We start from the raw sequence: 16473 nt of genomic DNA, 5'->3' as shown, positions 1-16473 counted from the left end.
CGTTTTGAATTTTGTTTTTTTTTGCTATTTTATTATTACTTTTATTTAGTTTTTTTTTTTGTGGCAAATCCTTACAATCACTTTCTAACACAACAATTATATTGTACTAGCTGTTGGGGTGGCGCTTCGCGCCACCCCAACACCTAGTTGGTGGGGGCGCTTCGCGCCACCCCCCAAGCCCCCCCGCGCGCGTAAGTCGTTACGCGCCATAATAGTTACGCGCCATTGTAATTGTGTCCCTATGTCCCACCTGTGAATATAGATATATATATATTTATATATATATATATATATATATATATATATATATATATATATATATATATATATATGGTTTTAACTACGTAAAACTTGCGAATATACAACATTCTTTGCTGTCCCATTGTCTTTGCATATAAATAGATTGTCAGGTTTACCGACTCTTGAACATGCAACATATAATGGTCCATGGGAAAACAATCTGTATTCAGATCTATACCTCATGATTCTAATGATTGCCCTTGAGCTTTGTTGATGGTGATTGCTAATCGACCATTCCCTGTCCCGGTGTCCCGGTCGTCATTTACATCCCCCTGTTTCCCCCGGTGTCCCCGTTGTAGTTGTGTCCCTGTGTCCCGGTCGTCATTTATATTCCCTGTGTCCCGGTCGTCATTTGTATCCCGGTGTCCCGGTCTGTATATACATTCGTTTTTTTAGTTTTGTTTTTCTCCTTTATTTTTTTTTCCTTTTTTTTTCTTTTTTAGCTTATTTAGATTTTTAGATTTTTTAGTTTTTTTATTAGTTTTTAGTTTTTTTTCTTTTTAGTTTTTTTGTCCCGGTCGTCATTTATATCCCCCTGTTTCTCCCGGTGTCCCCGTTGTAGTTGTGTCCCTGTGTCCCGGTCGTCATTTATATTCCCTGTGTCCCGGTCGTCATTTGTATCCCGGTGTACCGGTCTGTATATACATTCGTTTTTTAGTTTTGTTTTACTCCTTTATTTTTTTCCTTTTTTTTCTTTTTTAGTTTATTTAGATTTTTAGATTTTTTAGTTTTTTTATTAGTTTTTAGTTTTTTTTTCTTTTTAGTTTTTTTGTAGTTTTTACCTTCTTTTTAGTTTTGTTAATTTTTTTTTTACTTATGTCCTGGTCGTCATTTATACTCCCTGTGTCCCGGTGCTTTGTTGATTGCTAATCGAACATTCCTTTTGTCCTGGTCGCTTTCTCTTTGAGTGTCGTCATTTATTTTTTTCTTTTTTAGTTCTTTTAGTTTTTACCTTTTTTAGTTTTTTTTTAGTTTTTTAGATGAAAATTTTTTTTAGTTTTTTCCTTTTTTTCTTTTTAGTTTTTTATTGGTTTTTACCTTTATGTTAGCTTATTTTTCAGTTTTTTCCTTTTTTTTTATTTTTTTTTTTATTTTTTATTTTTTTTAGTTTTTTACCTTTTTTTAGTTTTTTTAGTTTTTTTAGTTTTTTTAGTTTTTTAGCTTTTTTACTTTTTTTATTAGTTTTTAGTTTTTTTGTAGTTTTTGCTTTTTTTTAGTTTTTTCAGTTTTTTTTTAGTTTTTTATTGGTTTTTACCTTTATTTTAGCTTATTTTTCAGTTTTTTCCTTTTTTTAAGTTTTTTTTTAGTTTTTAGTTTTTTTAGTTTTTTACCTTTTTTTAGTTTTTTTTAGTTTTTTTAGTTTTTTAGCTTTTTTATTTTTTTTATTAGTTTTTAGTTTTTTTTGTAGTTTTTGCCTTTTTTTTTTAGTTTTTTTAGTTTTTTAGCTTTTTTATTAGTTTTTAGTTTTTTTGTAGTTTTTGCCCTTTTTTAGTTTTTTTAGTTTTTTAGCTTTTTTATTTTTTTTATTAGTTTTTAGTTTTTTTTGTAGTTTTTGCCTTTTTTTAGTTTTTTCAGTTTTGACGTCACCTGATCCAGTTTTTTCAGGTGACGTCACCTGATCCACGATCCACAGATCCACAGACAACTTATTTTTATATATATAGATAGTTTTTTTTTTTTACTTATGTCCTGGTCGTCATTTATACTCCCTGTGTCCCGGTGCTTTGTTGATTGCTAATCGAACATTCCTTTTGTCCTGGTCGCTTTCTCTTTGAGTTTCGTCATTTATTTTTTTCTTTTTTAGTTCTTTTAGTTTTTACCTTTTTTAGTTTTTTTTAGTTTTTTAGATGAAAATTTTTTTTAGTTTTTTCCTTTTTTTCTTTTTAGTTTTTTATTGGTTTTTACCTTTATTTTAGCTTATTTTTCAGTTTTTTCCTTTTTTTTAGTTTTTTTTTAATTTTTTATTTTTTTTAGTTTTTTACCTTTTTTTAGTTTTTTTAGTTTTTTTAGTTTTTTAGCTTTTTTACTTTTTTTATTAGTTTTTAGTTTTTTTTTGTAGTTTTTGCCTTTTTTTAGTTTTTTCAGTTTTTTTTTTAGTTTTTTATTGGTTTTTACCTTTATTTTAGCTTATTTTTCAGTTTTTTCCTTTTTTTTTAGTTTTTTTTTAGTTTTTAGTTTTTTTAGTTTTTTACCTTTTTTTAGTTTTTTTAGTTTTTTTAGTTTTTTTTAGTTTTTTTATTTTTTTTATTAGTTTTTAGTTTTTTTTGTAGTTTTTACCTTTTTTTTAGTTTTTTTAGTTTTTTAGCTTTTTTATTAGTTTTTAGTTTTTTTTGTAGTTTTTGCCTTTTTTTAGTTTTTTAGCTTTTTTATTTTTTTTATTAGTTTTTAGTTTTTTTTTGTAGTTTTTGCCTTTTTTTAGTTTTTTCAGTTTTGACGTCACCTGATCCAGTTTTTTCAGGTGACGTCACCTGATCCATCCACAGACAGACAGACAACTTATTTTTATATATATAGAAGATGTATATTCGAAAGCCATTAAATGAAGTGTTCCTTGGTGGTTCTTTTTTTAATTACTATCATAATTACTACAATTTATGTTCGAAGTGCCAAAACTATATTGGCTGGTGGCCTCTGCTGAATTCTTACTTATAGAAGCTATCATTTCTAATGAAATGTTTTTCTTTATGCTTTTACGTGAATCTCTTTGGAAATAACCCCCCCCCCCTCCAGCAGAAAATTCCTCTATAAAATTCCCCCTCCCGTAAAGTTAAATTTACGCTGTTCTTTATGTCAAAAAGAGTTAAAAGAAACAAAAATATAAAAATGTATCCCATAGGATATTCAACATTATATATTTTGCCTATATTTTGAAATATAGATAGAATATTCCAAGGTTATTTCCTTTCTTTTCTTTTCTTTTTTTGTCTTTGTACATGTGGTGAGAATTTTATGGTGGAAGAGGAATTAGCTGGGACCTCTTTTGCCTAGATGCTTGCTCAAAATTCGCATTTATTAACCACTAAAATCCCTATCTATGGATTTTTCTGTGGAAAAAGAAGTGGAAAACGAATTTGAATCTACTTAAGTTCATCTCTCAAACTCGTTCCCTCAACTTACCGACCTATAAAAAGCCTAATCCGCTCCTCGCCCCTCGTTTTCAATTATTTTCATAGATTCTCTAGAAGAAAATTATTTTCTGTTGTTCACTTCACTTTGAACGAGTTTAGAATTTTCTCTATTCATCGTTAAAGTTCTATTATCATCTTGTTTTAAATGGTGCTTTGTTGGATTATTCCCACTTAGTGTAAGGGGAGGGAGGAACTGGTGCCATCTTGTTGTTGCCGAGTGGTAATTGTACGTTGCGTTTTATATTGAATAATTTTTATATTAAACTTTTTTTTACGATTTTTTGCGACTATCTTTTTAACAACTATTTTATAAGTCATTTTATATTAAATAGCTTTAAACTGCACATTGCGTTTCTTTTGAAAATTGTTAGATTTTCGTTTTAATTTGTTAGTAAGAAGTCCTCCCTAGTAACCATTTACGTCCATAGAGTAAAGTTTAGACTTTTAGTCAATATTCCTTTTTAACTAATAACAGGGGATCTGCATTAACTTTTCTGTCAGCATGAAATCGAGTCCAAAATGAATGCCTTTGAATAACCTTAATAAAAAAAAAATCGTATGAAGATTGCCAAGCTAACGGCCAAAAGGCTGTTATTTTTCTTAGTAACAGAAAAGATAGTGATATAAATAAAATATATGAAATGATAATTAATTTAGAAATATTAAAATGAAGGACAAAATAGTGTAATAAATGGTACTATATAATAACAGTATAACAAATAACAGTATAATAAATGGGCTGATGAAAATAAATGACGTAAAATCAACGCGGAATAAAATTGGTCTAAGTAGGTTAAAATGAATGATTAGTCGATAGAATTCCTGCAGTAATGTATGCTTCTCAAGCTAACAGCCAAAAGGCTGTTACTTTTCTTAGTAACAGAAAAGATAGTGATATAAATAAAATATGTAAAATGATAATTAATTTAGAAATATTAAAATGAAGAACAAAACAGTATAATAAATGGCACTATATAATAACAGTATAATAAATAACGGTATTATAAATGGGTTGATGGAAATAAATGACTTAAAATCAACGCGGAAGAAAATTGGCCTAACTCGGTAAAAGGAATGACCAGTCGATAAAATTCCTGCAGTAATGGAAGCTTGCCAAGTTAACAGCCAAAAGGCTGTTATTTTTCTTAGGAACAGAAAAGATAGTGATATAAATAAAATATATAAAATAATAATTAATTTAGAAATATTACAATGAAGAACAAAACAGAATAATAAATGGTACTATATAATAACAGTATAGCAAACAACAGTATAATAAATGGGCTGATGGAAATAAATGGCGTAAAATCAACGTGGAACTGGTGTAAGTCGGTAACATGAATGACCAGTCGATAAAATTCCTGCAATAATTGGGGTAACTGACCTTCTTTAGATTAATGTAAATCATCTAGACTTCATCTTAGCAATAGTATATCTGTCCATCTATTAGATACTCTAAGTTAAATGTTTGATATAAAGTACTTTAAAATTCTTCTGGCAGAATTAGGAAACTTTATATTGTAACTTAAAATGCTGAAATCGAAAATGTTCTGTTTTTTTTTTTTTTTTTTTTTTTTTTTTTTTTTTTTTTTTTTTTTTTTTTTTTTTTTTTTTTTTTTTTTTTTTTTTTTTTTTTTTTTTAAGGCGATCCAGATTTTTTTAAAAAAAAGAAGGAATGCCGTACCCCTAATTTTCATTTGATGCAGACACTGTTTGAATACATCCATGTGGGTGTTACATGAAGAAAATTGGTGTTTATGTTTTACTTTTCTTCTGTTTCTCGTTCTTGTAAAAAGAAGCTCTCTTTTTTGGGAAAAATGTTTTTTTTTTCTGTAAAATAATTTATTAGTCCAGACTTCGTTAAATGCAGAATTTGTTTAATATTGTCATTGTGGTGTCACGTGAACGAAGTTATTGAGCGTCCTTAGCTTTATTTCCGTTTTTTTTTTAATTCTCTTTTTGTTGTTAAAGAATTGCTTTTTTTGTTAAAGAAATTTAATATCCCTAAACATTATCTTATACAGATAGTTGTATTCTTGGAGGTGCCACGTTAGGCAAGTTGACGGAGATGTCAGGTTTATCTTCCGTTAATGTTTATAAAGGAATTCTCTTTTTCGTAAAATATCGTTTTTTTTTGTGTAAAAGTGAAATGTCGCTAAAATTCATTTGATGCACACAATTTTACAATATTTTCATAGAGGTGAAGGGGATAAAGGGTGAAAAGGTGAAGGGGATATGAGGGATTTGATAAAGGGATTCAGGTTTTCCTTCTTTCTTTTGTGTATGTATATGTGTATGTGTGTGTGAAAATGAATCCTTTTTTTAAATTGTTGTTTTTTTATACGAGACTAGTTCTGCTAGATCTCATTGAATCAGGCAATATTACGGTAATTTCACGGAGGTGTCACGTGAACAAAGTTGAAGGAGGCTTTTAGCTTTCCTTCCGTTATTGATTTGTTTAAAAAAAATGTGAATCGTGAATTTCTCTTTAACGGCCGTCGTAAGGACACTCCTCTAGGGTCCTCTCCTAGAAAACTCCTAGATCCGCATGTCCCCTAGAAAAATCAAATTTTTGCCCAAAACCATATTTTTTTACCAATAATCTTAAGTGACAAGACCTGACTGCGAGTTTGGTTGAAAACATACTAAAAACCCAATGTGGGTGTTTTGTCGTTATATCAGTCGAAGCTCTTTATATAAGGTCTATTCAGCCCACAAATAAAAAGGATTAAAGATCGCTTAGAGTGTTTTTTTTTTTTGCGCTGACCAGATGTTCAGCCGGAATAGGATCCGGTTAATGCGAGAATACTGGTTAGGGCAAAAGTGTTTGTGGTATTCAGAACCGGAGCATTCTGGTTCTCAGAGCATTTTTGCAAAAACCTTTTCGGAAGAAACCGAAGGAAACGTTGCTGGTAAAATCTTACTTTAAACACAAAATAAGAATTCAATTTAATATTCTCTGGTAAAACCGAGATGTCAAATTTACTCTTGAGATGTTAATTTCAAAGTGCCTGTTTTCACGCTCATGGCTTTTTGGTTACGAAGAATTTTTTGAATAATCCGTCGGTCAGTGGTATTGGGTTGGTTTTTTCGTATTTGTTGCTCCTAGCTAGCCGTCATTTTTTGGTAACCAAGTAAGTTTCAGTCTCAGCGAAACAAACGGTTCTAGGGAATTTGAAACAACGTTGATGGCAGCAATGATAATGTCCACTCAATAAATGATGTCCACTCCCATTTAGTTCCATATGCCACCATCTCGGCGTAATTTTAGCGAACATTTACAGGCATCTTTGATAAGATGAATGCAGGTAATAAATGCACTATTTGCACGTAATTTTTTCAATAAGCTTAAGAGAATTTGACGACCTTAAGACACCAAAACCTTCAAATGTAACATTTGAATTTTCACTATTTGTAAAAAAGTCCCGGATGATTTTTAATATTAGGAAACACAAGTTTCTATCTTAATTGAATTATTGAATAAGACGCCAAACTTAATTGTATTTTGAACAACACAGTCTCTAATTGAAAGCGTCCCATTTCCAGGCGTAAAAAAAAAATTCACAATTTTAGCCTTTTTTCCGAAGTTGGTTTGCTGCCATCTCGGATTGCTCGGCTGTTGCTGCCATCTCGGATGTTGGTTTTAGCGGGTATTTATTTTGCTGTTCGTTTATTGTAATGACACGTCGACGGCTGTATTGCTGCCGTCGACGTTTTTTTTTCGAACGATTTTTTTGACGCTGCCGTTTGTTTTGAATTTGCACAGTTCCTCGTCTTGATCAACATTGCATTCATCTATGTTGGCAAATAATGTCTGAAGAGGAAGTTTATTATCTAGGTTTTATCAGAGAAACTAATACGTATAAACTAATACGTACTAATACGTAATAATTACACGTTTTCTGTTGAGGTCGGGGTTGTATTATCCGTGTGACTGTCCTATCCCAATAAGTGTTTTTGTACCTTTTTCTCGATTTTGAGCTAAGGGTGGCTTCTTATGTAACTTTTCACACTGAATTGATTGGTTTATAAGAAGTTGCTTCGTCTTTTATGGGTGCATGGATTGACACTTCAGTTTATATCAGTTGTTTGTCCTGACTTTCCAAATCCTAATCATTGTATATATAAGACCAATCAAAATGCTCCAAAACAATCATTAGCCCAAAATAGTGTATTTAAAGGACCAATAACAAGCCTGAGTTTTTACCACATTCATCACTTGTATCACCACCATCATCAATGTTTACCTTTAACTATGTTTCTAAAAGCAGTTTTGAAAGCAGTTATTTATAGTGTTTCTTCTTGAAATACCTGAGTTTGACTCGAGTTAAGATCAAGTTAAAGTAGTTGATGCCATAGTCTAGTGACTATTTGAATATAACTAGCATTTGAAGAAAATGAAATGGTCAAAATTTCCTGTTATATTCTTCATTGTATAAAATAGTGTATCCTCCAAAAACTCCTGAAGGCGCATTTTAGAAACAGGGTATGCAGAAAAATAGTCTTCTCGAGTCTTTTCAAGTTTTCTCTAAGACTTCTCGAGCCTCTCAAGTCATTTCGAGTTTTGTCGAAAATGTGGTCAGGCTTTGTAAAACAAGTACACTGTTTTCTTCAATACTAATACACAAACTATACTAATAATACAAACTAATAATACATACTAATACAATACACTAATATACTAATACAATATACTACAATATACTACAATATAATACAATATACTAATACAATACTAATAATACAAACAAAACAAATGCAAACACATTGTTTTTAAAGCCAGGTAAGTCCAGCCTTGACGCAAAATTCTTAAAGGCTCTCCTATAGAAGTGTGAAAATGTAAATACAGTTTTTTGGAGAAGAAAACCGAGTGGTTCCTTCTGAGTTTTTGCGCACATGCTTTTCGGTTCTGAGAACTAAAAACGTTTCCCTGTCCAATATTTCGCATTAGCCGGACATCTTTTTCGGTTGAACCTCAAGTCAGCGGGAAAATAGGCCCTGACATAGAATTGGGTGCTCACCAAGGACGTGTCCTGGTCCGATGCTGATCACGGACTGTTTCCAATTTCCCAAAAACCCCTTTTCTAACAGCTTAGTTGTTACTAGTTTTAGGGTTTATTTGTTTCACGGTCTGATTTTTAACTTAGATTGTCGGATTACTAAAGGAAAATGAAGTTCTCCCAATCTGTATATCATTGATAATGTTTCACGATTGTCAAAGGAATTTGAATTTTGGCAAAACTTTTGAATAGTGAAGACAATTGATAAACCCATAGGTCAACATAATGAGAATGGCATAAAAAGACATTTGTTTTTACTACCAATATAATCATTTGAGTTGTAGGCTTTGTCATATTTTATGTGAATTCTCTCTCTCTCTCTCTCTCTCTCTCTCTCTCTCTCTCTCTCTCTCTCTCTCTCTCTCTCTCTCTCTCTCTCATCTCTCCCCCCTCTCTCTGTCGTAATAATTTCTGCTCATTTTAAGTTTTAATATTGCTCCTTACTCTAGGCTGAAAAAAAACTTATTATAAAAAAAATTTAATTTCCATTAAAATTGCTGGAGTATCTTCTTTTTACTAATTGTTCTATAACTATAATATTATTCTCACCAAAGAGATGGGAAATTTATAAGAGTGAAATGGTGCTAATGTCAAAAATAAAAATCACTTTTATTTAATCACTCATATTTTTCAAGCTAACTTTGGCCTACTTTGTGCAGACTAGACTTTGGCTTAAAATGATTAAAAAAAATTAATTATTACCGTAAAAGAATTCAGTTTTATAGCGTAGTGTAGATTAATTATAGATACGATTCCATCGAAAGAGCCCATGGGCCGTAGCAACACAAAAAAAGAAAAGAAAAAAAGAGACCATAGCACAAACTATAACTTCAAATAACGTAAACCAAAAAACACAACACACAACAAGGTGTATATTCACTTTAACATTTCTGCTTTGTTTTAAAATCTTCAGACACTATACTGTTAGTTTAGTAGTTTTCATAGTGTCCTAGTGGCGCCAGTATTCTAGTGTAGTAGTGTTTTATAATGTTCTAAAAGTAGAGATGGCGTTATAATCTTAACAAAAAATATATAATATAAAATAATTTTAATATATAACAAAATATAGATTATATTATATACCATATTATAATATTATATATAATGATCTTAATTTATAATTAAATAATATAAATAATCTTAACGTGTTTAATATGTTTTACTGTATATTATATATATTTTTCTATATATATATGTAATATTATCTTAAGTTGACATGCGGTAACGTAGTGAGTTGATTTCTGCCCGCAAAGAAAAGGCTCATGGAAATTCATCAAAAAAGTGTTATTTTGAATCTATAATGTTTTAGCTTAAAACCAGTCTTTTGTCAAGTAGTATGTGCATATTCAGTATTCCTTCCGTAAATTAATATTTTTTCTGGCCATGAACTTGTTTAGACATGAGAGTCCAGCTAGACAAGCATTGTCGCTGTCAAAAAGTCGTATCAAACATTTTTAAACCTCTGAGTAACTGTCAAAAACGCTAAGCTGTTCTCAAAGGGATGATCAGCAGGGGAATGTTTGTCAGTCTTTGTTCCTTTCAGTCTATACTGCCTCTTAATCATTTCAAAAACAGTTTAGTAAACAGTTTCCATCATTTCTTTCAGAAGTGTAAACATGATAGATGCTATTTTTTGACAGCGATGTAATTTTTAGGCCTCTTCAACCCCCCATGTCTCCGGATCCGATTCGAATTGAAAATGGAGTATCTGAGACATAAGATCCTTCTATATATCAAGTTTCATCAAGATTCAATCACCCGTTCGTAAGATAAAGATACCTCAATTTTCACGTTTTCCAAGAATTGCGGTTTCCCCCTCCAACTCCCCCCAGTGTCACCCCAATGTAAACATGATAGATGCTACTTTTTTAGAGTGATGCAACTTTTAGGCCTTATACCAACGACATTCTTCTTTTTTTTTGGTCAATTTTCCTCTTTAAATCTTGTGTTTGCTATGGATCTTGTGTTCTTTTTTGTGTTTGTGTTCTTGTAATTTTTAATCACGTTTTTTTACTCCTGATTTATCTTTCAGTCCATTTGCCTGTACAGGGACCCGGTCTCTAAATGCTACACCTCAGCAATATAAAAAAGGGGATGTTGTTGCTACTCCCAATGGAATAAGAAAAAAGTTCAACGGGAAGCAATGGAGGAGGCTCTGTTCAAAAGAGGCGTGTACTAAAGAGTCCCAAAGGAGGGGCTTCTGCTCAAGACACCTGGGTCTGAGGAGTAAACAGACCACTAGAGCAAACACTGTTCCACTTCCTGTTCGGTAAGTTTTATATCTTCTATGATTATTTTATGGGTGTAGACGAGCAATTTTTATTGCGCCTGAAGACCGTATCTGACATCTTCACACTTCCGGGATAAATAATCAAGAACCGTTTTCTTAGCTGTTCTCTGTGGGAGGATCAGCTGAGCAGTGTATTTAAAATCACTCAGGAGGAGACTCTGGTGGAGAAGGAGGAGATTTTGGTCCTCCTCAGAGCTCCTCAAGACGTAGTGCGAAGAACCCCAGGTACGACCTTTAGACGTGGCAGCAACAAACCTTCTAGCTTTTGGCCGAAGCTGAGGCATCACAGTCCATGAGGAGTTGAAGTCCGAGAAGTTGCAGTATCGAAGCAGCGGGGGGTTTTTGTACACACACTTGAGGACAGGGGAATTCTTTCCGTAAATTGCACTAAAATACAAACAAAAAATTTGGACTTCAAACAATGCTTTTTCTATGCAACCCCCATCTCCCCCTATAGAAGTCATCTTCTGCTTAAAGCAAAGGTAGTGTTTTGTTTACCGTAACTCTATGCTTGTAACTGGTACAAAAATTAAAAATCTTTGGCAAAATTCCAAAGAGGGCCTTGAACGATGGGAAGGCTTCTAGATGCACGGTCGGAAATGCGACAGGGACTGGCTGAATATTGCCGGGGAAGCTGCAGCCGACAAACCAAAGTGATCGATGGAAGTAATTCCAAAATCCATTGGTGCCGGGCAGGACAGATGATCATCTGGCTCCCGTCGAAGATAAGTAATTTGTAGCTGGTAATAGTATATTTTCATGCTGTCAGCTATTTTAAGAATGGAACTGTTTTTAAAAAGTTTGGCAGCAATCCAAGTCAAAGTTTGAGTTGTCTGAATCAATTTAGGTCAAAGTTTGATCATTTAAATTTAGTTTGTGTTTGGGTCTTGTTCTGTGGGGTTTCATTGAATTTCAAGAATGATTAAATCTTCTTTAAATAATGTCGAAGATGGAATAAAATGTTGGTGGGGGGGGGGGACAAGACCTTCAAAAAATGACAAAATTGAGGATCATACTGACGAATCACAACAAAATAAAAGTGTTAATAAAGGTAAAAAGTGTGGTTGAACAGACATTCCCCTGTTAATTCTTCCTTTGAGACACCGCTGGTAGGGAGTATAGGGGCCAGTCCCATATTCTTTACCTTTTACATATAGTTGATCTGCCCTACCCGCTACATAAAAAAAACAAGTGTAAAGATTAAACGAAAGCGGAATAAGAAAAAGAAATGAAACAAACACGTCAAAGAAGGAAAAGAAACGAAAAAGGGTTCTGTGATTGGGCAAACTCTTTTAGGTGCCGTGGGGTAGTGTACCAGCAATCTTTGTAAGTTTTATACCGATGCTGGGGAGTCTGTAAACAGATATGAGGTTTCAACTTCTAAATCATGGAGGTAAGTATAATAAAAAAAAAAAAAACAGGAGAAACGAAAATAATATACTCGAATTGATCAGATATCTTTGTTATGAGGAATAGGGTAAAGAACACTAGAGGTAGAACCCTACCCTAGGACCCTACAACCCTAGAACCCAACCCTATTTTGGAATAATGAAAAAGAATTTTCTTTTTGTCAGAAGTTTATTGATAACGGGTGATTTTCTCTGCTGAAATTTGATGAATTTCACATAATTAAAATATATTATGAAGTGTTTGAAATATCATGAATTTGGTACATGTTAACCTGTTTCGACAAAAATGTCTAGAGGAGAAACGACCTTTTCGCCCTAGAGGGGAAATTCTTTTTAACCCTAGGTTAAAAATTTTAGCCTAAGGAATGGTTCTTCTGACCCTAGAAAAGTCCGAGGGGAGAGTGGCGGAAAAGTCCCTGGGGAAACATGGTCCTTACGATCTTTCCTGCGAAGATAAGTCTTGGTTAAGGTTCTGTGAATATTATTTTGCACAATAAACCAGAAAAAAAGATAACATTTGTAAATAATTCGCAATATCCATGAGTCTGAAATAGTTTTGTTAGTTGTCTGTCTGGTTAAACTTGCGTCATTTATAATGAATCATTGCTAAATTGTTGTTTTTTATCGCTTTTATCAATCAGAGAAAGATAATTAAAAAAAAGTATAAAATCAACTTTTAATTGAATTAAATTAAAATAAAAAATTAAAATAAATTAGGATAAATATTTAAAATTATACAGAGAAATTCTCAGACTATACTTTGTGACAAAACAGTCAAACTTTGGCGTAAAGAGTGGAATATTCAGATTGTTCAATCAATTTTGTCAGAAGTAATTCCAAGAACAAAAGCAAAGAATTTTCTCACCACTTACTAGACACTACTTTTATTTTTTACATAATTATTTTTTACATAATTTTACATTATCAAATAATTAAATAAATAAAATATATATAATAAATTAATATAAATAAAAATAATATAAATAATAATTAATAATTTATAAAATATATATTAAAATAAAACATAATTAAAATAATTTTACAACTTACTAGACACCGCGATTGTACACTGGCTATCTAAAATACTATGAAACCCTACGAAGAAGTAAATACAATGAATACAATATACAAAATACAATGAAGCCCTTCCTCAGATGTAACACAATAAATGAAATTCAAATTTCTGCCGAGCGACAATAAGTGACTTAACAAAGAAGAGGAAAACTCAGCTCGTGAGGTGTGGGATAGGGCGATTTTGACGGAAAACTTCGAAAATCGGTTACTAAAAACTTTGATGGAAATCTTGGCAAACTTGAAGCCACAAAGAGGCAAAATACGAACTGTTTTCGAGTGACGAATTTCAAGGAATAAAGATGACTAAATGTTTCCTCATTTATTAATTGCTAATCTACACGGGCCCAATTTATGAGAATTAAGGGGAGGGGGTATATTCTTTTTTAAGCAAAGATACTAAAAAGGCTTTTTGCAAAATCTAGAGGGATAAAAGATAAAGGATCCTCTCGAGCCATTCCTGGCGCATAGGGTGTCGATTCAGTTGCTGTTCAGTTTGTTCCAAGAACAAAAGCAAAGAAATTTTTTTCACCACAATGTACTTCCTCTATTGGAAAGTTTAACGTTAGAGCTTTTCCGCATGGGTCGAAGTCTTAAGGGGAAAATCATCTCTTCGAACAGGAACGTTAAGATGTTCCTCTTTTCAGAACCGGTTATATACTTCTTTATCGGTACCTTCATACTGTTTGGTACGGTTCTTTCAAACTATCGTAATAGAGGTTATCACAGAGATGACTATATGAATGAGCACCCTTATATCCGCTGTTTTCTTTATAAGCTACAAAGTGGCATCACTGATTTATTTTTATGATTTATTCTATGATTCATTTTAATAAGACAGCGGATGTCAATGATGACTATAGTCAGACCAGGGCCAACAGAAAATCTTTAGAACAACAACGCTCTCTAGATTTTAGTTCCGACAAATCATTATGTACCCTGTTATTACTAACAAAGCTCTGGAGGGTTTGATACCATTTGTTACAACAAATCTTTGCTAGCAATCTTTTTCGATGATGTTTGACATAAAAACAAAGAAAAGGAACATACTTTGTGGTGAAAAGGACGAAATAATGACACTTGCCAAGATATAACTGCGCATTTCTGAACTTGTCTCTTAAAGACAACAGAACCGATTATTATTGTGTATTCGTTTGAAAATCATGCTGCAATGATTTTTTTTTCATTTTCAATTTGTGTATTTTGCCCAACTATGCATAAATACATACATTTGGTTTCTATTTGAAAAAATAAATCAGCCTTTAAATAAATCAGTCATCACTGATTTCACTGATTTATCTTTCCAGCGCTCCTCCTATCCAACTACTTCAGCCTCATAATATTTTATATTTAATTGTTGCTGACGTAAGATAATTTTTACATCTGAAAAATAGCCATTAGAAGCACAAATGAGCCGAATTCCTACTTTAGAACCAATAATTACAGAAAAAATGACAATAAGGCTGGTCAGATAGGAAATGTCAAAAAAGTTGTCAATAATGTCAAAACGATTAAAACTTGCTGAATTTAAAAGGAATGAACCATTAAAAATTTGAGAAAAATAGTAAAATATATAAAAAGAAAGCTTGAATTTGAAAAATTAACAAATCTAAGGTAAAAAGGGAGGGGCGTGGAGGGTGGTCAGATGGTCATTGTTGTTTTTTCTCGGTTACTATTTTTTTTAGTTTCCCATACTCTGAATTTTACTTGAATAATTTTTCTTATATTAATAATTATTATTATATACAGATTATATAGATTATTCTATATATATTAGTTACATATAGACAAAAAAGGTGAAATATTACAAACATACTCAAGCTCCATAAAAAACGTCTAATAACCGGGTCTTACAAACATTTTACTGTTTTTTTTATCTAATGTAACTTGATAAAATCTAGATTTTTTTTTTTAGTTCTAGAAATAACCATTTTTAATTTAAAGTAAGCAATTTCAAACGAGAAGCATAACCAGAATTGCTTATTTGCGTTCATTTTACAACAAATGAACTTAGAACTAGAAAATAGAACTAAAAGAAAATAGAACTAAGAAAATAGAACTAAATAGAAATAGAACTAAGAAAATAGAACTAAATAGAGCCAGAAAATAGAGCTAAAAGAAATTATTATGTACATGTATATATTTATATATATGTATATATATATATATGTATATATATATGTATATATATATATATATATATATATATATATATATATATATATATATATATATATATATATATATATATATATATATATATATATGCATATATATGCATATATATATATATATATATATATATATATATATATATATATATATATATATATATATATATATATATATATATATATATATATATATATATATATATATATATATATATATATATATATATATATATATATATATATATATATATATATATATATATATATGCATCATTCAAATAATTTTTTAACATTACTGATATGCTTAAATATTATATTTTATTTCAATACTGAAATAATTCTCAAGTGCAACGTATTGAAACAAAAATCGGTAGTGGGGGGAGGGGGTCAAGGTGAGTCTCCGTCCGGACAGTCAAGGAGTATGGGCTATATAATAGTTTTTCTCCAAATTATTGGGGGGGGGCAACTGCCCACCTCCCCCAGAAACAACGCCAATGATTATATCTTTTATATATTTAGTATATCTTTGTTAAACTCCGATATTTCTAAAAATTCCTCACCCTCTTAATCAAGGCTGTTGCATAATTAGACAAACAACTGATTTGGCAGGAAAGCTTCAGATACGCGACACATGATGTCATATGAAGTTCACAGACATAGCAGAATTTTATATTAGATGTTTTTTATTGCAAACGTTATTTATTTAATTTTTAATTTAAGTTATTTTTTTCCAATTATCTTGTAAGTGTTTGTCATTGAATTTTTCCACTAATTATTTTAAATACTCTTGTATGATTATTTCAGAGCCCGAAGTGGCGAATATGAATGGGAGGAAACATCTAGGGATTCAATTGAGCATCCTCCGCCTCCTCGGATTGGCATACCTTTCTGCGATCGACGGCCTGACGAAACCGAGGTTGCTAATATAATAGGTAAACATTCTTTACTCGTCTTATAAGCGTCCCTGTTTAAAAAAGTAAAGTTAGATAAAATTTGTAATGGATAATATTAATATTATATATGTTTATATGTTATGCTATA

At 31.3% G+C, this 16473-nt stretch overlaps 2 protein-coding genes across 5 annotated transcripts in view; one reads left to right on the top strand and one right to left on the bottom strand.

Moving 5' to 3' along the window:
* Positions 1–16473, top strand: part of LOC136039221 (protein capicua homolog) — a gene marked incomplete in the record, with an annotated part of 223751 nt that overhangs the window by 82527 nt on the left and 124751 nt on the right. Inside the window, 2 exon segments of the mRNA XM_065722753.1 lie at positions 10521–10757; positions 16237–16364. Coding sequence (XP_065578825.1) covers positions 10521–10757; positions 16237–16364 — 365 coding nt within the window.
* The window catches only part of LOC136039222 (period circadian protein-like), a 569811-nt gene that overhangs the window by 524214 nt on the left and 29124 nt on the right, over positions 1–16473 (bottom strand). The gene's annotated exons all lie outside the window — the stretch shown is intronic.

This window comes from Artemia franciscana, chromosome 19 (genome assembly GCF_032884065.1).
Source record: "Artemia franciscana chromosome 19, ASM3288406v1, whole genome shotgun sequence".
Taxonomy (NCBI): Eukaryota; Metazoa; Arthropoda; class Branchiopoda; order Anostraca; family Artemiidae; genus Artemia; species Artemia franciscana.
Note: the sequence above shows the minus strand (reverse complement) of the source record. Positions and strands in the feature narration are given on the sequence as shown.